General features: G+C 49.7%; 3 protein-coding genes across 12 annotated transcripts in view; 2 read left to right on the forward strand and 1 right to left on the reverse strand.

Annotated features, from left to right (window-relative positions):
* The first annotated feature begins 551 nt into the window (after nucleotides 1-551).
* On the forward strand, nucleotides 552-3876 carry ADPRM (ADP-ribose/CDP-alcohol diphosphatase, manganese dependent). Its single transcript, XM_010721206.4, has 3 exons — nucleotides 552-1417; nucleotides 1602-1718; nucleotides 2660-3876. Exons 1-3 carry the CDS (start codon nucleotides 766-768, stop codon nucleotides 2944-2946), a joined length of 1056 nt encoding a protein of 351 aa, XP_010719508.2. The 5' UTR covers nucleotides 552-765; the 3' UTR covers nucleotides 2947-3876.
* TMEM220 (transmembrane protein 220) lies at nucleotides 3203-9335 on the reverse strand. Of its 2 annotated transcripts, XM_085240380.1 has the most exons (7): nucleotides 9183-9335; nucleotides 8804-9104; nucleotides 8596-8625; nucleotides 7743-7803; nucleotides 6400-6523; nucleotides 5421-5480; nucleotides 3203-3828 (listed from the first exon to the last, which is right to left on the reverse strand). In XM_085240380.1, the coding sequence occupies exons 2-7, from the start codon at nucleotides 8873-8875 to the stop codon at nucleotides 3678-3680; spliced, it is 498 nt and encodes a 165-aa protein (XP_085096506.1). In that variant the 5' UTR covers nucleotides 8876-9104; nucleotides 9183-9335; the 3' UTR covers nucleotides 3203-3677. The 2 variants fall into 2 exon arrangements, with proteins under 2 accessions (XP_085096506.1, XP_085096507.1); XM_085240381.1 differs by lacking the exons at nucleotides 3203-3828; nucleotides 9183-9335 and adding an exon at nucleotides 4391-4562 and having other exon boundaries at nucleotides 8804-9150.
* Nucleotides 9336-17197: 7862 nt separating this feature from the next.
* Nucleotides 17198-26040, forward strand: part of MAP2K4 (mitogen-activated protein kinase kinase 4) — an 82715-nt gene continuing 73872 nt past the window's right edge. For 3 of the 9 annotated variants that reach the window (XM_085240371.1, XM_085240370.1, XM_085240372.1), the window contains exon 1: nucleotides 18129-18505. In XM_085240371.1, the coding sequence (XP_085096497.1) occupies nucleotides 18247-18505 (259 nt within the window). In that variant the 5' untranslated portion in view covers nucleotides 18129-18246. Of the gene's footprint in view, nucleotides 17629-18128; nucleotides 18506-26040 lie in introns of those variants that run through there. The other 6 variants (XM_085240373.1, XM_085240374.1, XM_085240375.1 and 3 more) reach the window with 6 other exon arrangements.

The following is a 26040-nucleotide window of genomic DNA, read 5'->3' on the forward strand; positions in this document are numbered from 1 at the left end:
CCACAACGACCGTTCATCGTCACTGCACTGTCACACTGCTGTCGCAGGTGCACGAGATGGAGAGTTGTGTGGCCCGGCTCCGTACGCATTGAGAAATCGAACGCATCAGGCAGCTAAGACTTCAGCATTAAAAGCGAGGAAATACGTGCAGAGAATCGCAGCTCCCGGGGTGGCGGGAGGTTCTCCCAACCCTCGCGGAGAGCAGAAAGCGTGAGCTGCGACAGCGCACGTGAGAACGCAAGGAGGAAGGCAAAGGAGTGGCAATTCGGAGAAGGGCTCCGCGATTCCACCCCGCTCCCCCGCCGGGAAACACTCACTGTCCTCCTTCGCCTTCTTCACCCTCTTCATGGCAAGCAGCAGCCCTCCGCACAGGATGAGGGCGGCTCCCAGCGCCCGCCAAGACACCGGCTGCATGGGGAGAGCTCGGTCAGGGGCCGGGCGCCGCCCGCACACCGCGCCGGGCGGGGTCCCGGCCCCGGGGCGGGGGGAGCGGGGCCTGAGAGAGCGCGGAACCCCCCCACCATCCCTCCCGCCGGGTCGCGCCCGCTCACCGTGCGCTGCGGTGCCGCGCGGGGCCCGCTTCCGGGCGGCAGTCGGGACGCGGAGCGGCAGCTCGGTGCCGGCGCGGCCCCGCGTGGCAGAAGCGGCGGCGCCGCCGCCCGACCCTGCAGCGGCTGCGCCCGGCTCGGGAACGCGACGGCGGCACCGGGCGGGAGGTACCACGGCCGCCACAGCTGCCAGCAGCGCGGACCCCACAGTGCCGCCATGCCGCCCGCCCGCCCCTCCGTGCCGTCCCTCCCCGCCGCCCGCCCCTTCCGGCCCCGGGCAGCCGCCGCCATGGAGCCCGCCCCGCGCTTCTCCTTCGGGGTCGTCGCGGACGTCCAGCACGCGGACGCGGAGGACGGCCGCGACTTCTGGGGCTGCCGCCGGCGGTATTACCGGCACAGCCTCCGCCTGCTGCGGGCCGCCGTGGAGGCTTGGGCCGCCGAGCGGCCGCCGCCCGCTTTCGTGCTGCAGCTGGGCGACTGCATCGACGGCGTCAACGCGCGGAGCGGCGCGGCCGAGGCGGAGGCCGCGCTGGGGCGGGTGCTGGCGGCGCTGGGACGGCTGCGGGTGCCGGTGCACCACGCCTGGGGCAACCACGAGCTGTACAACTTCGGCCGGGCCCGCCTGGCGCAGAGCGGCCTCCGCAGCCGCCCGCCGCCGTGCCCCGGCCCGCCGTGCCCCGGCCCGCCCGCCGCGCCGCCCGGCGATTGCCACGCGTACCACTTCTGCCCGGCGCCGCGCTTCCGCTTCGTGCTGCTGGACGGCTACGAGCTGAGCCCGCTGGGCCGGGACGCCGACAGCCCCCGGCACCGGGCGGCCCTGCGGCTGCTGAGGGAGAAGAACCGCAACGCGGACCTCAACAGCCCCGCAGGTACCGCCGCGCTCGGGAAGTGCAGCGCTAACGCGGCGCCTGGCCTTGTGCGGGGAGCCCCGAGCCGAGGTGCCACGGAAATCCCAAGGATAAACCGTTTGTCGTGAATATTGATAGAAGGGAAGCAAATCAGGAACCTACAGTAGGTGCGTGCACGTGTGCCTAACTTTCTTCTTCATCACAGGACTGGAAGAACCTCAGTTCGTAGAATTCAATGGAGGATTTGGCCAAGCCCAGCTGGACTGGTTCAATGACGTACTCAGGTTCTCCGATGAAAACCAAGAAAAAGTTGTCGTTATGGGTAGGTGGATATGGAGGATATAAAATGGTTACAAAGCAAGCTAATACAAGATAGCAGAGGAAAACATAGTGTCATAGGTAAGTATGTAAGTGGTATAGTTGGAGAATAGCAGCTGTGTCTCACACTCGGGTGAGCTTGTTGGATAGAGGCAGCAGTCTGAGCTTCTCAGCTAGGAAAGCTGCTTGTCTGAGAGCAGTTTGATTCATAGAATCATAGAATGGCCTGGGTTGAAAAGGACCACAATGATCATCTGGTTCCAACCCCCTGCTGTGTGCAGGGTTGCCAACAACCAGGCCATGCTGCCCAGAGCCACATCCAGCCTGGCCTTGAATGCTCCTAGGGATGGGGCATCCACAACCTCCCAGAAGCAATCTTGCAGTATCTGTGAGTATTGCTGAGCTGGGACCTAATATTCTGAAATCAAGATGCTGTATAAAGAAGATAATGAAAGATATTTGAAAGGAAGAAAGAAATGAAATGCAAGAACTTTACAGATGCCCTGATTTTTCCTGCACTCCAAACCAAAGTGGTTCTGTTTGTATAGAGAATCCCCAAACAGGGAGGTATGGGCACTGGGCACTACACAGGAGAAGAGGCTGACCCCCACCTTGCCATAATGTCTTACAGGGGGTTGTCAGCCTCTTCTCCCCTGTAATTAGCAATAGGACAAGAGGGAATGGACTCTTGTTGCACCAGGGGAGATTCAGGTTGGACGTTAGGAAAAATTTCTTCTCCAAAAAGCAGTCAGGTGCTGGAACAGGCTGTCCAGGAGTTGGGGGCACACCATCCCTGGAGGTGTTCAAGATGTTGTACTGAGAGATGAGGTATAGTGGTGGTTGGTGCTATGTGGATGGTTGGACTGGGTGATCTTTGAGGTCTTTTCCAACCTTGGTGATTCTGTTATGTGTTAAGTAACTTTTCTGCTTCTTTCCCTGCTGCAGGTCATCTGCCCATTCACCCAGATGCTTCAGACGAAGTTTGCCTAGCCTGGAATTACAGAGATGCCCTTTCTGTCATACATTCTCACCAGTGTGTGGTCTGCTTTCTTGCAGGGCACCTGCACGATGGTGGCTATTGTTTAGACTCACATGGTGTTCATCATCTGACTTTGGAGGGGGTTATTGAAACTCCACCTGAAAGCAATGCCTTTGGAACTATTTATGTCTATGATGATAAAATGGTATTAAAGGGAAGAGGCAGAATTTCAGACAGGGTGATGTGTTTCTGAAAATGCCAAGCAGATGTCTAACTGCAAATTTTTCTTCTTCAGGAAGTACTGACTAAAAAGCATGGGATCCAGCATGTTCTTTGCTTGTAGAGAGATCTACATGGCTGATCCTTACAGTTTTAACTCTCATGTTTCTCTCTCAGATACAGAACTCTAAAAATTATGTTTTTGTAAGGAACAAGACTTAACTTTTTGGAGAATAGAGGCGGCCAGTAACCGTGTTTGAAGAATGCAGAATGTTGACTTAACCACCCAGTCTTGAACACACTGTTATTTATTGTGAAAAAAACACAAACAAAAAGCCTCTAGTTGGTAGTTTTGTTTTTCCAGGATATACCTGATTGAGTCAGATGTAAAGCATTCAAAATTGTACCCGCCCAGAAGCAGCTACGTACATCTAGCTGGAAAGTCTAACCTGTAGCCTAAAGTGGTCTTCTTAATGCTGCTTTAAAAGACTAAAGTCATTTTGAAAAAAGTGAAGCCAGTGAAAATGGGCACTATCTATGCTATATCAGAGCACAGTGCAGAGAGGCCCAAACTTTAAAATAAAATAAAGGCAGGAAAACTATGACATCATGTAATGCTGCAAATACAGCAGGTGGGATACGTGTGTGCCTGGCCTGCAGCAGCCCTGAAGGAACAAGCTCTGAGCTCTGACTTGGGGTGACTTGAAGTGTGTTGCTGTGCTGCATCTGGATCCATGCTGTCTCCCACAGCCTGAGTATTCACACTCACCTGCGCGTCCTTCTCCATGCCTGGTGATGATGGAGCATGCTTCCTGTCTCTGGGCTACTGCATGAGTTCTGATTTCCAGGAACAGAAATTCTTTGAGAAGCAGGTTGTAATAGTGACCGTGTCTGCTGGCGGCACTCTGTGAGCATGCTTTTTGCAGAAAATAAAGAAGCTTTCACTTGGTTTTCTTTAGAAAAATAGTATGTACTACTCTGTCAAAACCATGACTTTCAGTTAAAGGTAATAGCAAAAATATTGCTTTAGATATATTCCACTTAAAATTGTAGCGTAGGAACAGAAACACAGACTGGTTCATCTTTCAGCAAATCTCAGTGGATTATCTTGGCAGATGTCTTTCAAGTTTTATATCCATAGTGAGTCATTTATTGAAACAAAGTGTTTGATCTACTTTTCCCTTAATGTTACAGAACAGTAGCTTTCCCAGATACAAGGTGGAAGGAGAGACTGAACTGGGGATGCCCAGATATTTTGAATAATTAATCTTAGAACACACAGAAGGTCAACAGTGTTTTGAAAACATCCACAGAAGCAGGCTGAACAGTACCCATAGAAAAAGTCTCCCCTTGGATTTGACAATGTTCTTCAGTTTTTTTTCTGGAAACCTCAAGCCACACTGTGGGAAGCAGCTAGACATTCCTGTCCTATCAAACTGATACTAACCTTTCATTAAGAACCAAAAAGCAGCAGCAAATAATGTCAGAATATTTATTTATGTGCTGTCTCCACCAGGTCAAATCACAGTTTTACAGTGTTCTGGCCAAGATTCTCGCATCTCTTTGTTCACATAAATGTACAGCCATGAAACAAAGGGGAAGAGAGCAACCAAGATTGCAGCAGTCAAATGAATTCCATCCAGCGGATTCCTACAAAGAAGCAAATGCACCAGTGCAGTTTCAAATCAGACTTCTACCACTCCCATGGCTGTGGTTGGCTAAAGAGAGCAGAGAGCCTTTGGCCACTGTGTCATCTCTACATAGCTTCCATAGCTGCATCAGCAGAGTCCTTTAGTGGAGCCGTACCCTATGCCAGCAGAAATGTGTTCTGCCACCTTCGCAGGCTATATAAAACAGGTGACAAAAGCACTGCCCAGAGCATATTACGTGTTTCAACATTACAAAATATTCTTTGGCAGCCTGAGATGTTTCATGCTCCCAGCTGTTCAAAATTAATTTAGTGAAACTGCTGTAGTACAGATGTCCAGAGAGGCTGGAAGGGAAGGCACTTGCATCCCTGTCTGTGCTGGCAGATTGCAGCAGATCCCATTAGACAAACCCCCTGCTGGAAAGTTCTTAATTTGGAAGCAATGGTAGAAATGGTTTTGTAGCTTTCATTAGCAGTTGTGGCTCATGTTCACTGGCCTGTTCCACAGAAAGAGCACACTGTCCTTGTACAAAAGGGGAATGTGTCTCCTACTCATTACTGCAGAAGCAAGAAAAAAAAAATGTTTTAAGTTTTCCTTCTCCCCACTTCTGCAGACTTCTAGGTGTAAAGGATCCTACAAGCTGCAGCACCAAATACTGCTGTTGAGGATTAAGATTTAGACAGTAACATGAATCAGAAAATCACAGAATATCCTGAGTTGGAGAGGATCCTGGCTCCACAGAGGACCACGAAAAACATCAAAAACATGAAGTAGAAGAACAAGCAGCCAAAATCACCTACAGGTTTCCAAGAAGCTACTCACTAAATCTGAACATAAGAGTGAATTAAGAAAAACTTACTTTGCTGAACTGCGACAAAGACTCATCCATGTTGTAATGATCACCAGACCAAACAACTCTCTAAAAAGCCAAACAAAAACTAGATCAGAAAATAACATAAACATCTGCTTGCTTATGAAAAATGCAAATTGCCTCCAAAAGAATAGGGTAAGCATGGGCTGTCTCCCTTTGGAGATATTAAATATGTGTTATAGGGACTGCACTTATAATTACAGTATTGCCTGCCCCCTCAAATCTACAAACATGCAACTCAGCTGTACAGCTGCAGAAATTCCTGCTTCTGCTTTTGCTCCATTGCTAAACTTAATATAAAAAATCCCTTCTATTAAAAAAAATTCTATATAAAAATAAACTAACTATAAAAATAAACTAATATATTTTTTCTATATAAAAATAAACTAAATATAAAAATAAACGTCTATAGCACATTTCCCTCATCACATATATATAGCAAAGCAACACGCCACTACTCCTCACTGTAAACAGAAGTGCTGGCTGCTACTCCTTCCCTCTGTGCTGAGCAAGCACTCAGTTTAGCCAAGCAATCAAAGGAATATCCAGGTGAGAGATCCTCCCTCCTCTTCAGTACCCAACAATTCAGAGGACTCAGCAGCCTGTGACAGTTAAGCACGGAAATGGTATCGCCTCAAGAGTTTTTAACACTAAATGCTATTTCTACAGCTCCTGTAGCACAACACACAGCTATTTTCACAGTGCTGTGCTGTGATCTCTGAAAGCCAGAACTGTCCCCAGTTAAATCTAGCTGCCTCAGTTGGGTAGGATTCAGGCATGATCCTTCATCTGCCTTTCAGTCCTTTTATCCAACAGATTGCTGGTTTGTAATGTTGTGTTCCTTCCTCCGTGGTTTGATTTGCCAGAACCAACAGCACCACTGCAGCAGTCCAACAAAGCTTAGCAACGTGACCCACTGGGAGATAGCCTGGTGTACCAAAGTCTTTCAGGGAAATTCAGTACTTACCTGCCCTCCTCTTCATGCAAAATGTTTCCTTGAGTATATGCAAACAAAGAGTAAGCCAAAGAAATGGTCCCAATAATACAGCCAGCAGAATGAAGGTCACAGAGGCTCCTCCAAAAAAAGTTTTCTGAGGAAAAAAATAAGCTGGCAGGAACTGCAATGTAGCATGAAGTACATTCTGTGAACTGAAGAGTAACTAAGATGCTAACAGAAATGCCTGCAGCAAGCACATATGCTCTAGGCAAGAATACAGAATTAATACCAGCATCTGTATGATTATGGAAAGCTGCTAGAAAGTGCTGTTGAAATTGTACGCTAGCGAGCTGGGGTCTTCCTTTCCCAGGAATGCAACTTCTTGGCAGCAGTGCTGCAAAAAATATGGTTTCCTGTTAGCCCAAGCAAGCAAAACATGCTCTGTCATTCAGTATGCACAGAAAATCAGAAGGCAGATTACAAATGGGAGTTTGCTTAATTAGGAGAAACAGCTCTTCTGGAGTGCACGCTCACAGCTCTGACCAGCAGTGCTAACACCATGGCACAAGGAGCATCTGCCTTCACACTCCCTGACAAGCCTCCATCTGACCTTTTGCCATTGATCATGAGCATCACTGACATCTCTGCCTCGGGGCTGAGGACTGATGTTTTAAAGAAAGAAACAGAGTTTGGATTGGACAATTTTCTTATTTATGTTTTTCTGTCATTTAAAAATTTAAAACTCATTTTTTTTTAAATCATTTAAAAATTGAAACTTTTTTTCTGAAGTCCTGGACCATATCTGATCTGGACAATTATTTCAACACCTCATACAGGTTAGTCCTCAGTGTGCAACACTGGAAACTCAGTCACTGCACAGACTTCTCCGAGCATCAGCACCACTGCCTGTGTGCCGTGTGGAGCAGGTGTAGTACTTGATACTAAAAAAGACCTTTAGCTCTCTTAAAGCATTGTACAGAGCTTAACAGCTTGTATATGACACAGATAAGCAAAAACCCAACTTTACAACAGAGAGACTGCATGGATTAAACTATGTACTAAGGTCAACAACAGAGCCAGGTTCAGAACATGCTCCCAGGATTGTGCTCCATTTGCTGCATGAGTGCTTGAATCAAGGTGTAGTGGTAAGACCAACCCAGGGGCAGCCCTTTAAGTAGGGCTCCCGTGTTCACTTGCAGCATTTCCAATCACAAATATTAATACTACCTTCAGCAGAAGCAGGTCCATCAGCTTTCTGCACACAAAATGTAGCAGGATGTGTCCGTACAACTCAGTGACTGCGACTCAGTGAAAACAAATTTCTCAGGGGCAAAATCTGAGCAGAGATTCTGTTTTACGCACCGATATCATACCTGTTACTAAAGGGTTAAGGACAACAAGCAGTGTGAGGGCAGCCGGCACCAAGTAGACAACCTGTTAATCAAACACAAACTTAGCAAGCTAAGGAAGCAGATGTAGTCACCCACAGCAACTTCACAGCATTTTGTGAGATGCACAAAGCAGCTGTACAGCTCTCTCCCTTTCGCATTCCCCGTTACTGCTAGCACTACCCTGTGCACAGAAGAAACCCAGTGCTCCCCTACCCGCCACCCAAAATCCTTGTGTGACACAGCTGGAAGAGGTCTGTGCAAAGCGCCAGACCTCGTGCCCCAGCTCCAGCGTTGCACTGTGGTTCCCCTCGGGAAAGGCCCTGCGAGGAACAGCTCCCCACACCTCGACCGTGCTGTGTGGGAACAGCAGCAGTCCCGGTTCCTGCATCCCGGCCTCGGCATTGCCAGCTGGGCTTACCGCTTAAGGGATGCGCGGGGAGCGCAGGGCCACGGCAAGGCCACGGCAGGGCCACGGCAGGGCCACGGCAGGGCCACGGCAGGGCCACGGCAGGGCCACGGACCCACCCGCGGCTCCTGCCACCCACGGACCCTCTGGCCGCTGCAGCTCCAAACCCCGCTCACGCCGCTCCAGGACCACCGGCGGCCGCTCCTGAGAACCACAGCAGTAGACAGAAAAGAGCGAGTCTTCCTTAACTTTCTTGAGAGCTCGGGATCCCCGCCGAGGCCCGCACTGGCGGGAGCCAACCGAGCCGGTGAGCCCCGGCGAGCGCAGGCGGTGGCGAGGGGCGGGCGGGACCGGAGCGCTCCGTGTTCTGCCGCTACCCGAGCGCGAGGGCCCCACGTTCAGCCCCGCGGGGCTCTAGGCCGTACTCACCACCCACAGCCCGGCGTCGGGGTCGTTCACCTGCGGCGAGGAAGCGCACCCTGAGCCCTTGCGGCCTCCGCGCGGGCCGGGCCGGGCTTGGCGGGCGGGACGCGGAGGGGAGCGGCGTGCGGGGGCCCGGGGCCGCGCCGGAGCGCGGTATCGCCGTGAGTCCGAGCTCCGCCGCGGCCTGGTACGGCGTCGCGCCCGCCGCCCTCACCTGCACGGCGGCCGCCAGCCCGAAGAAGGCGGCCATAAGAAGGTTGCAAAGCCTCCACAGCAGCCTCGCCATGGCGGCACGGCTCTCCGCCTCCGCCGGGGGGCGCCGGCCGCCCTTCGTCCTGCCGGGGCCGTGCGGCCGGCGCCGGGTGTCTCGGCGGGCTGTGGGACCTCAAACCCTGGAGGTTTCCGAGGCTTGTGTGGGCTGAGCTCGCTGGGCTGCTGGTGCCGATGATCTTGCTGTGGGTGGGGTGCTGGACTGGAGCCGTCCTGACATCCCTCGTGCCAACGTTTCCGTGTTTCTGCAATAAATCATGTACCAGGAAGAAAATTAGATTATTGTCTGAAGAAATAAACCGGAAATAAACATGGAAACTTACACAGTAAGACTTTAGTGAAGCGAACTGCAAACTCCCCACCCCTGGAGGTATTTTGAAGATGTGCAGATGCAGTGCTTCTGGATGTGGTTTATGGAAGACATGGCAGTGCTGGGTTAGCAGGCATATTTGATGATGTAAGAGGTCTTTTCCAAGCTAAATGATTCTGTGATTGCTGTAGTTATCAAAATGCATGAGCCCTTACAAGAGCGGCCTTGCCTGAGCACTGGGCAGCCTATGCCCCAGGACTGCCCATCTCCAGCTCACCAAAGGTCTGCGTGCCTGTTGAACCAATCATTGACTCACGGGCATAACCTCAGTCCTGTCACACCACCATGGATCTGCCTGGCCATCACCTGTAGATTGACTTCCCAGCTTGATGTGAGACCTGCTTTGTCATCAAGGACTTCCCTGGTGGCTCAGACTCTCATTTGATCTGGCTGCAGCTCCTGGGCCTGCACTGCTCACCCCACACAGAGGTGGTAAAGAGGCCCTGGCTGGCATCTCTCTTGTATCAGGAATGGAGTGGTGAACAGGACTGGGGAAGTCATCCTGCCCTGTACTCAGCACTGGTGAGGCCTCACCTTGAGTTCTGTGATCAGTTTTGGGCACCTCAGTACAGAAAGGACATGGAGGTGCTGCAGCAGATCCAAAGAAGGGCAACAAGGCTGGGGAAGGGCTTGGAGAAAATGGCCTGCAAGGACAGACTGAAGGAACTGGGGCTGTTCAGTCTGGGGAGGAGGCTGAGGGGAGACCTTATTGCTCTCTTCCAATATCTGAAAGGTGCTTACAGCAGAGTGGGGCTGGTCTCTTTTCGGTGGTGACGAGGGGAAATGGCCTCAAGTTGAGCCAGGGGAAGTTTAGACTAGATATCAGGAAAAACTTCTTTACAGAAAGAGTTGTTAAGCACTGGAATAGGCTGCCCAGAGGTGGTTGAGTCACCATCCCTGGATGTGTTTAAAAATCATTTGGATGTGGTGCTCAGGGACATGATTTAGTGGATGGCTGTTAGAGTTAGGGTAGTATGGTTAGGTTGTGGTTGGAATCAATGAGTTTCAAGGTCTTTTCCAACCTGAGCGATTCTATGATTCTATGATCCTTTGCCCTGTGCTGTCCCTTGGGGAGCGGCCAATACTGACAGGAAGGTATCAAGATGGGCTATTGCTGCTGTTTTCAGGGATATCTTGGAAGTCAAGAAGGATTATGAAAGACTAGAGATTGATTTTTCAGCATTAGCAAGACAAAGTAAGGCACTTCTATGAATGCGGCAGTCTGGTTCCTCCCTGTAGTTGAGAGCACTGTCTAGTCATGAAGAACATCGTGGGCCCACCTCTACACACAGCCAACATGGAAGAAAGATTTATGTAGTAGCAGGTATCTGAAACATGACTTTTTGTGTACTGTAGAAATAATGAAGATACTGGCGTCTGGCTTCACAGAAGAGAAGGACTTGTCATTACTTGAGAGCATCTCACATGTATCTCCCATCTCCCCAGAGCCATGAAATAAAACAGTTCTGGATATCACAGCTTGGGAATGTTGTGATCTTGAAGAGCCTGAAGTAATGAGGAGTAATATCTAGTTGGGGATAAAAGGATATCAGCATGCTGGGATTTAAATAACTATTTTTGTATAGACCCTACGGTCTAGGATTCATTTTGTACTGAAGAAGAGATTGCCTGGAGAACAAAAAGGGTACTGCTCACAAAAACAGTACTTCCTCATCATTTCCTGATCACTTATCTTCCAAAGTGATAGTTACCAAGTGTTGGGCTGATTTCTGTAGCAGTGTTCAACTCCACTTACATCTCACCAAACCGTAATATGGAAGACATGTGAATGCATTTTTGAAGGGGATTAATGCTCATCTAGTGCTGCTATTTTTAACTAAGTCTTCTCTTGGACAGGTTATGAGAAATTAAACTGCTGCACAGTATGTTGCAAAGAAGCAAGAGCTCTCATTGTAAATGGCTGCCATTGTTACAGCTCCACTGACTAGGCTTTATGTTTCATAATAATTGTTTTATTCTGTATGTTAAACAATTGCTGGCGGCTGCAGGCAGAACAGCAGGCCACATCCAATATAACTAAATCCCCCTCGATGTTTAAATTGATTTGAAGCCCATCAAAATTAAACTGCTCTCTACAGGTGCCCATAAGTGTACAACTTTCCTATTAACAAGCATTTCAGGAAGAGGGTACCAATCCTTAGAGAAAAGCTCAGGGATTACACTGCAGCAGGATGTATACACTTCGTTTTCCTCTCAGCATACCCAGCTTGAACTGTGGATTTCCAAGAGAAACAGGCAAAATGCCCTTGCAAATTTTCCGTAGGAAAGTCTCCAAGGAGCTTGGTGAGGCAGCAGGAACAATGCTTAATTCCTTGGTTCATGTTTTTTAAGGATGCAAGACCTCACCAGAGAGCACTCAGTCAAGTTTGTGTTGCAACCTCTGCTACCAGATCTTCAGTCCATTCCTGCTACCAGATCTTCAGTCCATTCCTTTCACCTTGGAAGAGCTGAGGTCCAGCAGCGAGACCAGTGCAGGGGGCAGTGTACTGTGTGTGCCTGAAATCACCCAATACTTAGGAAGCACAATGAGAAGTAATGGCTTGTAACAGTCACCTCTCTGCACAGCCTTCTGGACAGTACAAGAGCTGTTAGTTTTCATGCTTAATTTACAAGTCCAGGCCAGGCTTCTGAATGTATTTGCTAAGGAAGGGGATGGTACTTCAGGCTATAAAAAAGAAATGTCAAGGGCTTCTAGCTGGATAAAATGTAATGGTGGTTGCAGGAAGAATAAGAGAGTTGAATGTAAGTTAGAGTGTATCTTTTGTTAGAGCAATTTATATGATGGGAAAATAAAAATAGAGTCTATATACTAGCTCTTTTCAGCTGGGAAGCAAAAGTGTGATTTTTTGTCCATTTTCTCTATATTAGCTGATTTTGCAAAAAGAAAACTCAGCTGGGATGAGGTCTGACTGTTCTGTTTGATTGATCACAACTTACTGCACAACCCTGTACAGTCCACCAAGGCCATGGCTGGGCTGCAGAGAGAGTTGCTGCTTGCCATGTCACAGAGTGGAAGCAGCAGCAGCAGCTTCTGGAAAGTAGCTGGAAGAAAGCCATGGAGACAGGGCAGGAGACAGAGAAACAGTCAGAGGGGCAGAATCAGGGCTGTGTATGGGGTGGGACATGATTTCTGCTGCCTTACCAAGCAGCAGTGAGATCTGAGGTCAGCTCAGTTGTGTTGTCTCACTGCCCTAAAGGAGGCCACCAAGAAAAGAAGGGAGCAGCGAGGTAGGGGGCTGCTAAACTGGTGGAGAGCAGCATCTCCTGGGTGCTTGGAAGGGGCTGCATGGGGGCTGGAGTTAGCAAAACACAGTGACATGAGCAAGAGAGGGTGAAAGACCCCTCTCTTGAGAAGATGGGGAGGGGACTGACTTGCAAACTGCTTCATCTCTGTTTCATCAGGCTGTCTTATTCTTGGCTGCTCTGATTCAAAAGTAATCATTCGTATTTTATAAATGTAAGAGATTTGTAGCACTTGGTGTACTTACTGCAAAAATGAGTTGAAGTTTGTTCACTGTAAAGCTTTACCAGCGATGATCATGAGCACTTGGAATCACCCACACGGACTGAAGAGACTTTCTCCGAAGGGAATGAGTTTCCAGCAATACTGCTTTCCCCCATAAGAGGGAGGCCAAGAATATTCAGCACATTTGTATGATTTTAGCAACTTAAAAATTGGTTCAACGTGAGGTGAAACACTCTCCCTTGTTATACCTCTGGGAGTTTGCTACTTAGCTGGTAGAAACCCAAGCTAGCCTTCAGCTAGGGAACTCCAACCGAAGGACAGAAGCTTTTATATGAGAGTGCTGGAGGGGCTAACCAGACAGCCAAGTTGCCATCCTGGGGGTGCCATGCTGTTGCCCAAGAACCTGTGCCAGAGATGTCACTTGTCATGAAGCTAACTTTGGTCATTTCATAACTGAGGAAGAAGCAGGACCCAAGGGTTTCACTGAAGTTTTGTTGTGATCCCGAGACCTCCCTCCTCCATTAGGGAAATGAGGGATGACCGTGAATATTTGTAGCAGTTTATATGCAATTTGCAACAAAGCATGGTACAAACACATCTAATCACATCACTACACCAGTTCTGGCTCGGCCACTCATCTTCCCATATTGCTGTGCACAGCAGGGCTCCTGGTGCGTTGCCTGAGGTTGTTTCCCAGATCTTGCTCTTCTCTGAAGTCAAATGAGAGATTTTTGTTGCTTCTCAAAACAAGATTTTTGGTATTTTGGCACATAACCTGCTTGCTGCTCTTTGTACATCCCACAGAAGAGCTCAGACAGTAACATCTATCGAGATAAAGCAATAAGTTCTTTCAGTGTAGAGCAGTTGGCCCTTTTGTCACACACTGACAGAGTCACCCATTCCAGTGACCACTCCATAGCTTTCATCCTTGCGGACACTGATGATGCTACCATGAGTGGCCATAGATTGGTTTTGATTGAATCAAAACTGGTTAAGAGGTCTGGGTGGAAAGGTGGAATGAGGAAGGGCTTGGAGGACTTAATGCATTCCTGGCCCAAAGATCCTGCCTGAAGCTCAAATAGGGAAAATACTGGAGATAAATGCATGGCTACACAGTCAATTGCCATACAGGCTTTGCCTTTATTTGCATTAATTGATGGGTGGTGTCCCATGAGGATGGAAGGATGGAGTCCACCTTAGTGAGAAGAAGAATCTCATGTTCACTGCTTTGCTGATTTTGGAGTTTGAATATCTAAAGCGTTCTAAACATCTGAAGTGTTCAATAGTTAAGCCTCCTTTTTGTCCTTATTTTAATCCTATGTTAATAACCCTTTTCCTACCTCATTATTTTGCAGAGCTCACACAAGCTGACCTACCTTATGCTTTTGCCAGATGCTTTCTATAATTCTAATTTAAAGACCTTCTCTGTACCCCGCAAAGTTCTGGAGCATCCCACTGAGCAAGGCACTTGTATGTACCTAGAATATAACAAATGATTGCACAGCCATCATGAACTTCTCAGCAAAAAATGCACTCTAATGTTCCAGCATAACACAGTTTTTTGAATTATTATTTTTTCATAAAATCAAAAGTAGTAGGTCTATGTATGTTAACTTTAGGTAGGTTTTAACATCAGCTGACCTGACTCTCAAGAAGATATGACTACACTGGTGAGAAAACTATACCTCAAGGGCTAATTATCAGTACTGTTAAAATGGAAGAACATATTGAAAGTATTTTCCATTCTGATCCCAATTCTCTTTGACTGGATGATTCACACTCGAGAGTACCTTACAAACTCCACAGATAACTCTAAATCCACACCATGAAGGGCAACAAAACCAGCAGTGTTCGGTGCCAAACTGAGAAATGGTGGAAAGAGCCAGAATTCAACAGGTACAGCCTCAAGTATTATGATGAGCAACACAAATACTGGTGAAGGAACAACTAGATAGAGGGTTTCAAAAGAGTCTAGAGGCAAGCTGAACACTGGTGATAGTAAAGGCAAATGCCATCCTGGAAAGCAGGATAAGCTACAGTAGTGTGCCTAGACAGGGACACTATTTAAAAAAAAAATGTAGATCATCAGAAGGAAGACAGAGGAGTACCGTGGGAATTCTGGGAGGCACAGAAAACATGAAGAAAGGCTGAAAGAATTGGATTGATGCAGTCTGTAGAAGAGAAAGCCAGAGTGAAAAGGGGAAGGAAACAGTCACCAATTGCCTTAGAGGTCATTTCAGAGAAGGGAATTGCTTGTCTTGCACTGCTGTAGTGAACAGGAAGGGATGTAAAGGATTTCAGCTCAGACAAAAAAGCTTTCAGCTAATGTCAGGATAGTGGAGTGACAGAGCAGATTGCTGGTGGATGATGCAATCTCCATCACTGGAGGTCTTTAAAAACAGGTGTCTCAAACATTTCTCAGGACGGGTACTGTTGATCCTCCTAGATTTGCAGGGCAAAACAAGATAAGCAGTATAATCTTTACCTATGCAAACCAGATGCAGGTGACCTGAAGCAGAGGTGGCAGCCAGCTGTCAGCTTCTGTTTTCCAGCAGGCACTGGCTTTCTTTATTGTGACTTATAAGATGTCAGCTTTGGGCTTGCATTCTTGGTTAGGGCAGAAGAGAAAGCTTAAGGAGAGGGAAGAGAAAGAAAGGTTGTAAGATTAGGGAAGATGTCTTCAGTGCCAGGGACTGGACTACATAGTAACCCCCACTCAAGCCTTTAGCTCCATACATAAGTTCACATGGGTGAAAAAAGAAAGCTTTTCAAAAGCATCATCAGCTGTCTTTGTAACACTGAAGAAAAAAAAAAAAAAGTTGGAAGAATCCTCAGGTGGGGGTCTTGAATTCTTCCTTTCTGTGCTGCTTTTAAACCAGGGCTTTTACTCAGGTCCCATCAGTGTTGCAGCTGCATTGTTGCCCTGTCCTCACTGAGCCAGACGATGAGCTGGGGACTTCCCATCTTTTCTTCAGCTCTTCTCATTGCATTTATCTTGCCTATCACAGCACCTGCCCTGCTTGCCTTGCTCAGCCCTGGGCTCTTGCTGTAGAGACTGCTGCCTGTCTGCTGTGTTAGGATCCAGTCAGGTGACTCCTTTTTGCAGAGCCTATGTGCAGAGACTCCTCTTTGCAGTCCTTTGTGCTCCCTGATGTTGGGGAAGCAGAGCCATAGGTCTGGGGTCCCACTCTGATGGGAATGAGGAGTCTCCTCTGGGAATAAAGGAGCAGAGGATAAAGATACATCTTCTCCTGGAGACGTGTGCTTGTGCTGCTGCATACAACAGGGGCTGTCGTCTCCATTGTGGATTGGTCTGAGTGCCAACATGACTTGCCACAAGAGGTGGCACCATTGCCACCAGTGGTGCCCGTGCAGACCACACACAGGAAGTCCTTGTGGGAAGCTCTGTGTGCGAGGGCTTCCTGTTTCTCTCCCTCCAAAGCAGCAAAGAGAATGGAATGTACATGCAGCTTTAAGAGAGTTAGCAATGACTCCAGAGGAAGCAACGGCCAGGATAGGATGGGTTGGAGCCTAAGATCAAACCCAGCAAACATGTCACTGGGATGTGACCCTGAGTGCATGAGGAGTGCTCTCTAGCATTTGCCCATGGAAGCCATATCAATGACAGGGAGAAAGCTGTCTGCAGTCCTTTTGGTGCAAAAAACATGGAGCTGAAAGGGTAAATGGCCAGGAACAGCTCTTTCATCAGTGGATCTCAAGTCAGTATTATTTGTGTAATGAAGAAACGGACTACTGCGGGTGAAGGAGGTGGGCTGGAAAGATAGCCCTTTTCTTCTGGGACAAGTCCCTGGTGCATGGTGCAGTCCCTTAGACTAAGACTGGAACTAGAGGTAGGACCAGAAACAAAGCAGATGCAACATGCTGGAATTAACAGCAGCTAATGGAGGAAATAAAATTATGATGGTGATGACAGTGGCAGCAGAAGGAGGTCGTTGCCCTGGCTGTAATGGAAAACACAGGATGAAGTTAAGCTCTGCAGGGAAGGGGTTTCAGGTAAGTCATGAGAAGACAAGTTGGCAGGTAGATGCCAGTGTGAGGGAAGGGGTTGTGCGTTGAGAGGTACTGCTTGGACAAACTGCCGGCCCGATCCGAGGGGGAGATGAGAGACCAAGGAAATGAGAAGGTTGGGTACTCCCGGTCAAACAAGTTCTTTGAGTGAAACAGTTGGGCTCGCCGTCACACTGGGATCACGGCACACACAGGGCTCCTGGAGAGCACGCAGTGGCCCAAAAGGGGATGATGGCCACTCATGGCGGGAGCGAGCAACGTCTCACTGGTGGGAAGCACTGCAGGAGAAGCAAGAGGGACGCAGCACAGCGGTGCTGGGGCTGGGGTGGGGACCGCGGCCAGGAGACGGAGGCACCAGCTACACACGGCTGCCCACCCGCTGCCCCCCGGGGGAAGGGAGCGGAGGTGGCTCCGAAGGAGGAGGTGGGGGCGGGCGGGCAGGACGCAACGCCGAGCGGCCCGGCGGCGCGGGGCAGGGGCACGGCGGCGGGGAGGGGCCGCCCGGGAAGCGAGGAGCGGGGCGGGGGGCGGCAGACCCCGGGCCCGGCCGTCGGCCTCACGGGAAAGGCAGCGGCCCGGGCCCGCACCGCCGCCGCGGAACGCAGCCTGGGCGGCCACGGGCGCCCCGCCTGGGAGGGGTTAAGCGGGAGCCCCAGCCCGGGGGCGGACGGCGGACGGGGAGGCTCCGGCGCCTGCTATACGGCGGCGGGGCTCTAGGTGTCCTGCCTGGGAGGGTCCCTGCTGCATTGCAGCCTCCGCGCCGCTCCGTCTCCGGCGCACACAATGGCGACTCCCAGCCCCAGCAGCGGCTCCGGCTCGGGCGGAGGGAGCGGGCCGGGCCCGGGCGGGCCGCCGGCGCACGCGGCCGTCAGCAGCATGCAGGGTAAGCGGCCCCGCGCTAGGCCGCGCCGCCGCCGCCGCTTCCGGGCCGGGCGGCGCTCCCCGCTCTAGGCCTCGGCGCGGCCCCGCTCCGCCTGCGGCTCCGGCGGCCTCCGAGGGCCGGCCCGGGGGGCGGCGGCCGTCGCGCGGCGACCCCGCGGCTCTGCTGGGCCCGGCGCGGCCGCTCCGGGCGGGAGGGGCGCTTCCTCCGGGGCGCGGCGGGCTCCGCGGGCCGCACGCGAGCGGGGCGGGCGCCGCCGAGGGCTTCTCCCGTGGGGTCGGCGGCGCCGGCCACCCCGTGCCCCCCGCGCCGGGCCCTCCTCGGGCGGGCCGGGGCCCGCGGCCCAGCGCGGCGCCGGGATCCACCCCCCTCCCCGGGGCCGACGCCTCCCCCTCGCCGCTCTCGCCGTGCCGCCGGACCGGGCCGCGGCCCCGCGGGCTCCCCGGGAGGACCGGGCGGCTCCGCCCGCCGGGCGCCGCGCTCGGCCGGCCGCCTCGGTGTGCTCCTCTGCGGTGCTGCGACCCCGAGCGGCCGGCTCCCTGGGGAGGGGCTGGGGAAGGGGAAGCCGCGAGGAGCGAGACAAAGGCTGGGGGTCTCGCTCCGGCTCCCCTCGGGCGCGCTATGCGTTGTGCCCTGCGTGGATCTCCCCCGTCCCCGGGTGGCGAAACGCCGCATCAGGCCGCGGGCTGCGGCCGTGCCGTGTCTGTGCGGCGCTGCCCGAATAGAACTTGGCGCTTTGGGGTCGGCGTGGCAGGAGGGACGCGCCGGGATGCGCCGCGGACCGAGCCCGGGGAGGGTGGGCCGCAGCCCGAGGAGCGCCGCGCTCTGCTGCGGCACCGAGCTGGGATCCTCGCTGCTGCTCCGCACCTCCTGGGCCTATGTGTGTGTTTGTCTGCAGACAGATGTTTAAGTAAAAACAGTTTAATGGTGAACTTGTGGTTAATTTTGCTGTTGTTGTTTGTTTTATGGAAATGTACGGTAATTACTGCAGGGTAACGTTGCCAGCATTCCCATCTGTGCTTGCTGGTGGCAGAGTATTCTTGCAAAAACCATGGGTATTCACTTTCTGGAAAGTCAGAGTGAATACCTTTGGAGTTTTCTCTTTAAAGCTGCACCTCTGAAAAATACTCCCTGCTCAAGCAGTGTTTTAACTGGTGTCAAACTGAGGCCGCACAGTGCGGGTTTATGACTTTAATTTAATACAAGGATGGTGGTACTGAGGAGTCTGTTTGCACTTTCCGTTTTTGAAGAGACCAGAAGGGAAAGTCGCACTCTCTGTGGTGATGACAGAAGAGCACAGTTTGCCATAAGCCCGTTCTGTGCTGTTGGGGCAGGTGGCACCAGTGTGGAAGCTGATGGGGACCTGTTTGGGTGGAGAGCTGATTACATAAACTGCAGAGTTTGGTATTCTTGGAACCAGATCTGTGTGTGAAGGTCCCGTGTTTGTCAGACCAAGGAAATACCTGTTGGGTGCTGGGAAGGTGATACTGTGCATGTTTACAGTACCCTTCAAAAACCACGATCTCAATATAAAGTACATGGGTTAAAAACTTGACTGAAGGTGCAGTTGTGCTAAGACCAGAAATAGCCATCTTGCAGTGCTGTTATAACTTTTGTATTGCCCCCTTTATTTCCACCTGACCCATATTTATGAATCATTGCTGTGAATCCCATGTATCTTCAGGGCTGAGGTTAGTTCTGTGCTGACACGAGGATCTGTGATGCAGTGTAAGTTTGCAGTGACAGAAATATCCTGTGAGGAAGGGCAGTCGTTTCCTTTGTAGTTCCTTTGAAGCGCTTTTTTAGGTGTGAATTCATAGAGACAGACCATTTTGATGATATGCAAGTGTTTGAGTTGAAATCTAGTGTTAAATAAATAGTTGTTTGTTGTTTTTTTTTTTTTCCTTAAATGAACAGATGTGTTGAGGTGCCCTGGGAGGAGCTGAGGCCTAGGGACCTCGGGTGGCTCCAGGAGTCCTTGTGGCAGAGGTGAGGATGTGGCTGCCACAGTGGTGAAGTCCTGAAGCTGGCAGGGACCTCCTTACCAGGACTCTGGCTGCGCAAGATGAGGAAAGTTGGGGCAGGAAGGGCTGTTTGCCTCTGCAGGTGGCTCTTTCTGGATTGGTGGCACTCACATAGGTGCTGCTGCCCTGCAAAGTGCCATGGCCTCATCCCCAGCGTGCTTCCCTGCTCTTCCTGGTGCTGGCTCCCTATTGACACCAGTGTCTCTGCAAGCTTAGTGCTGCAAAACAAATCAGCTGAAAGCAACACGTTGAGTTTTCTCTCATTTGGATGCCCAGCATTTGCTCGTGGTGGGGCTGGGTGAGTGTTGATGCAAGGAATGCTCAGGAATGCGTTGCTGGGTGGGGACAAAAGTAAGTAGGACTGCCTCAGTATTGGTTTAATTGGCTTAAATGGTATGACAAGGTAGTGCAGGGAAGTCATTAAACTGCGGAGTAATTATAGTAAATTATAGTTAAAAAAAAGTTTTGATGAGTTAATTTTCAGCCATATGCATTCTCAAAGCTAACTTGTGCAACTACTGCTGTAAGGGAGGCAATAGGAGCGAACAGAAGAAGAGAACTGCTGCCACAGCTGGCATGGCTGCAAAGCTCTCGCCCCTCAGACAGCGCTGGTTTCTGGAGGCCCTCAAGCCTTGCAGTCAAGCAAAGTGGTGCTTTGGGTCTTTGTGCCCTTCCTGTTCTGCATGTCCAGCTTCATTCCCATGTCTCTCTGGCTGATGGCGTTTGCCATTGGTGCCCACGCACCTGAGAACTTCACTCCTTCCCAGAACATACCCCTGGCAAGTGTGGTTTGTAGCACTGTGTTCAGTGCACGGTTGACAGATCAGAGACAAAGGAGAGCTGGAATCTTAAGTATTGAAAATAGGTTTACTTCTTTTGTGTGTGTGTGTGTGTGTGTGTGTGTGTGTGGACAAATAGTGGCCTGTTTCGATGAACTGGTGACCGATGGCGTGAGAAATTGCTTTCCCTCGTAGTTATGTGCAACAGTAGAAGCCCAGGAACAGTCTTGTATATTTGGTGTCCTCATTTCACTGTGGGTAAAACAGAGGTTCTGTGGGAAGTAAGATATCGCACTTTGAGAGTGGTTTTAGAAAATATAAAAATGAAAACAGAAGAACAAAACAGTAGTCTGAGCAATTTTGCATTCTTCTACTGTGAAGAAAGGTTGAGGGAACTGGGCTTGTTTAGCTTGGAAAAGAGAAGGCTCTGGGGAGACCTCATTGTGGCCTTGCAGTATTCAAAGGGAGCATATAAACAGGAGGGGGAATGGCTGTGAGGGTGCACAACGTAGGACAAGGGGAAATGGTTTTAAATTGAGACAGGGGAGGTTTAGGTTGGATATGAGGAGGAAGTTTTCAGCCAGAGGGTGGTGAGGCACTGGAACAGGTTGCCCAAGGAGGCTGTGGATGCCCCATCCCTCGAGGCATTCAAGGCCAGGCTGGATGTGGCTCTTGGCAGCCTGGGCTGCTGGTTGGTGACCCTGCACATAGCAGGGGCTTGAAACCATATGATATTTGTGGTCCTTTTCAACCCAGGCCATTCTATGATTCATAGTGATATAGTGAATTAGTGATGCTCTTTACTGCTGATGTTAGGTAGACAGTTATCCTTTGAAAAATTATGGTATAAAAATTAGAAATTTAATTAATTCAAAGGCGTGTATAAAATTTAATTCTAACTGAGAGCTGAGGAGTCAGTCACCATATCTCCAGAGCCAAGCAAGAGCTGAAGTGCTTGTGATTGTGTTATGTGTCCAACTCCTGCATTCAACATCCCAAGAGTGCTGGAGGCAAGCCAGGGCCTCTCAGAGCACTTGCTGCTTCTGGTGTTGCTGCCTCTGTGTGTGGAGGGAATGAGCTAGGCAGCTCCTGGCAGCAGAAGGAGGAGACAAGACCCTGGTGCCTCTGGGCTGATTCTGAACAGAGCACAGTGTGGGCACTGCCTCTGTTCTGTGGTCAGAGCCACGCCAGCAGTGAGTGGGCTCATGAGTCTGTGTGCAGATGGGCTGGTGGTGGCCTTGAGGAGAGCGGGCAAGGAGAAGGCTGGCAAGTGGACTTACTTCTCCAGGGAGGTGAGACTTACTTCTCCAGGGAGAGAAAGTGAGGGAAATGAGTACCTCTATACATGGCAATTTGCTTAAGGAACCACAAAGAATGGAATTTGGAGAACAAGAAGGCGGTCAGAAGGCAAAGAGCAGCGTGAGTAGCAGGTTAGGTATGAAGCAGTGTTCGAATAGCCAGTGAAAATGCAACTGATAATATAGATAAGAAAACAAAGAAAATAGAGAAGAATAAGATGAAAAGAGGAGGAGAAGATTAATCCTTGTCCTTAGTAAGTGGTAAGCTATACGTTATCTTTCACTGCGTATTAATGACCTGTTGTTATTCTAATGTGAGCAAAGTGAATTATGTCTTTAGCAAGTGGAAACTGGTTGAAAAAAATAGAAAGTTGACTGCAGTTATCAGTGCTCACAAAGGACTTCTAAAATTGGTATGTTAACATACACTGCTGTTGTAAATTGACAGATTGTCAGATTGATTTGCGCGTATCAGTTTGGACATGTTTGCTTTCATTGTAGGAGGTAAAGACCCTTGCCTGGTGAGCAAATGGGCATACTTCAGTTTGTGCCCACCAACTCATCCCTGTGCTGTGGCTCTGCCAGGCCGCAGTTGGTCTCCTGTCTGTGTGCTTGTCTAAGTGCACTCCTGTGTGTAGTACTGCATTTCTTGCTAAGGATTAGTTTTGCGTTTCAACTTTCCACTTTGTAATCAACTGACATTTTCAATATATCTGCTTTCCTGTTAAAAGGGCAGTTCAAAAATGTTAGTTAAGTCTCATCAGGTGGAAGGTTTGTCTGTTACTTTATGCTGACTTGACGGAACTGACAGAGGGGGAAATACCACTGTCTGTCAATATAAGGACCATATGGTGGGAGAGAGGAGTGCTGTGAGGAAGCAAAAAAATAAAATAAACCACAAAAACCCTTCCCCCCAACTTTCTGAACTTAAGAGGTTCCCAAAATTCATAGTCCATATGTGTATAGAATGAAACATTAATTATGTGGATACTTGTGTATCTACATCAAGCCATACGTGTATGAGACAAACATAACGTCCTTGTTAGCATCTTGTAGTTGGGCATGATTGCTGCCTTTGAAGTCAGACATGACTTGTTGGATTTCAGTTTGATAAAATACTCTGGAGGCTTGCTCCTTAATGGGAGAGGTGGCTGCTATAGCAGTAGGGGCTGGAAGGAAAAACTGTGAGAGAATCTGCTTTGGGTGTTTGTGTCACACTCTGCCCTGTGGGCAGGAGTCAGCAGCAGATGTCCATCCACGTTCCATCACAGTCATGTTTATTAAGGTACAAACACGTCTGAATGGATGTTCTGCTTCTGGCACTCTCACAAAGGTTTGGGTGTGTTAATACAGACTGTCTTTCAAAAGGTGCTGGTTGTCTTTCCAGATCTGATGTACCTTTTTTAAAGTCCACTGCCTTGTATTCCTCCTTAGCTATACTTTTTTTTGTTGCTCGTCTGTCTGTGTGCTGAGACCAAAGCATTCCCTGTGGAGAGGTGGAGATGGCTGTGCTGGTCAGAGGAAAATGCCCTTGACGTTGCCAGCTGAACATCTTCCTTGTGACTGTGGGGTTGTCACCTAGTTCCTGGGACATGAGTGCTTCCATGGCTTATTGTTATACATTTTGATTAGGAGAGGAGAACAAATGTTTCACTAGTTGTTGAACCCAGTGCTGTGTGATTTGGTTCTAACATCTCTTCTACAAAGGGAAAGTCAGTCCCTGTCAAGATACCAGTCACCTGCATCTTTAAGTAAGATCGAGTACTTATTACACGTTTAAGCTGATTTTTATTCATGTCGTTGTGGTTGATCTGTAGTGATAGGCACTGGCAATGTTGTCCCAACCCAAGGAGTCTCTCTGGGCAGCTGCCGAGTTTGCCAGCGTGACTCCTGCAGCACTTTGCTCCAGCCTGCTGGTGCTCCCTGTGCGGGGCCCTGAACTTCTGGCTATCACATTTCTTTTTAGGATTGCAGCAGAAATGTGTGAGCAGTAGGTAAATGCAGTACCTGTTGGTCACTGAAAAATAATGCTTCCCTTTTAAAAAAGTGTGTTGCTGTAGCTGTATTAATTAGTGTGCGGTAGTTAACTCGTGGTAAATCCCCAGGGAGACGCTTTGCCTGCTCTTCTGCAGTTCAACTCACAGAGCACCTGAACACAGTGCCTCTTTGAGGCTTGGACCCCAGAACAGCTGGAGCAGGGCTGTCCTTCTGTGCACGTGGGTGTTTGGTGGTGTTGGTGCTTCTGTTTGGAGGGTATCTGAAAAAGATTCTGAGGCTCAGCCCTTTTAGTAGGCAACTGAACTTTGGTGTTGAGGGTGGGCTGGCAGCGGTTGTAGGAACCTGTGACTGTGGGCAGCCCCAGCACCTCTCTGCCTCTTTAACTCAGTGGCACCTGCACTGTCCTGTCTGTGCTGCTCCTGTCTCCCCCTGGGGATAGCTGCCCTGACCCTGCAGTGAGACAGAATGGCAGTCATTTGTGTGGTTTGATGTTGTAAACTCAGCATACACAGAGGACAGGAGTGATCCATTCTATACCAAAGCAGATAAGAGAGAGAAACATTGGTAGCCAAATACGCTTGGAAGTGATGATAAGGGTGAGAGAGAGAACTAAAAACTTGCTCTGCTCAGTAATGGAGCACAACCTAGGCAAAAGCGTTGTGTTGGCCTGGGCATCTGTGTCTGGGAGCCAGTATTCCAGGCAGGTTGCATGTCTGACTTCAGTTTTAACTTTTCACTTTGCTCTGTTTTAAGTTAGCTTAAACTGTGTATAGCGGGCACCTGCAAGAGGCTGTCAGGATCCCTACTGCCTGCCCCTTCTTTGGTGTTGAGGGGAGGCTTTAAGTTGTGCCATGTGTTTCGTGGTCATACTTGTCAGAATGAGTTTTGCAGTTTGTGCAGCAGTGCTGTGCTTATGTCTCTCTACGGTTAAGTTGAAAGGTTCAAATATGATTTTTGTGAGATGTCATGGACTTCTTTAAGTTTCTGTATGCAGTTGAGAATACTTTTGGAAGAAGATTGGACTGTAACTAAGTAAAGCTCCTTGAATAAATCTTCACACAGCCTGCTGGGTGCCTGCACCCTGCTTAGACATTTTTGGCTGGGTTTTGTGTCAGGACCATCATGTGATGACACAAAGCATCTTCCAAAATGTCTGACCTTGCCTCCTGAGGCCATGGCCTCAGTGGAGCAAACTCTATTGCTGTTAGTGAGGAAATGCAGTGTGGTGTTGCCAAGCCTCCACTCTCCGTCTGCCTCCCAGTTCTGCTTTGAAATGAGATAAGGTGCAGTTTTCATGAAAACGTGCAGTAACTTTGTGCTTTGCAGGGTATGGCCCGTTAACTTCTGTATGAGCATCTAGGGAGACAGGAAATACGTGTATTGCACAGATTGCTTATTTATTAGCTATTAGATTGATTTCCTCTTCTCTGAATTGAAGCTTTTGTGTATGCTCTTTCCTGGAGGCAAAGTGAGCCCTTCAAGAAGCAGACAACTTGCACTGATCATGGAGTGAACAAAGAGTCCAAGCGCCAGGAGGTAGTCTGTGTTTTGAATAATTTATCTGATCTTCCTGAGATGCTTCAGGAGATGCCCTTTGGCGGAAGGAGGACAGCTGCTGGGAGCAGACACAGCTGAGCTAAAAGGGAATCAATCTTTTTATCATATTTTGTCCAGGCTTTATTTTTTCTGTAGACCAAGAGAGTTTTATGATTTGCTTTGGACCTGATTCTCTGGAAGAGTTCTCTGAACTGAATTAGGCATCACTTTGCTTTTGGACCGGAGAGCAGAGTGTTTGTACTTTTGAAGAGGTTTGTGGACAGAGATAAAAGAGTTTCCTTTAAAAACACATGGTGGTGTTTCTTTGACCTGGGAGGGGCTATGGAATGAGATAAAAGCATTGCATTTGGAAATCCTTTCTGAGGAGAAATGGGACTGTGTCTGAGCTTTCCTGTAAAGACTGCTTCCTCTATGGAGCAGTGTCAGTGCAGGACCTGGCCTTGTGCCACGCAGTTGGAAACCTTGCCCTACCTTTGATGTCCTTGTCTTTCTTCACATCTCACTTGGAAACTTGGATGAGTGGAAGGCAGGAAGGAGGGGAGAAGATGGTTCTGGTCATCCTTGTACTCTACTTTGTGCAACTGGTCAAGACTGGAAGCCCAGAGCAGAGATGATGTGGCTGTTGTCCAGAGCTGAGCAATCAGGAGAAAAAAATCTCTCGTACAAATAAAATAAAATCTCAGAGTGGGAATGCAGTGGGAGCATTCCTTCCCAGTGCACACATGCTGCCAGGAGCAGCCGCAGCGTGGCTGGCACAGT

The sequence above is a fragment of the Meleagris gallopavo genome, chromosome 20, assembly GCF_905368555.1.
Source record: "Meleagris gallopavo chromosome 20, MGAL_WU_HG_1.1, whole genome shotgun sequence".
Taxonomy (NCBI): domain Eukaryota; kingdom Metazoa; phylum Chordata; class Aves; order Galliformes; family Phasianidae; genus Meleagris; species Meleagris gallopavo.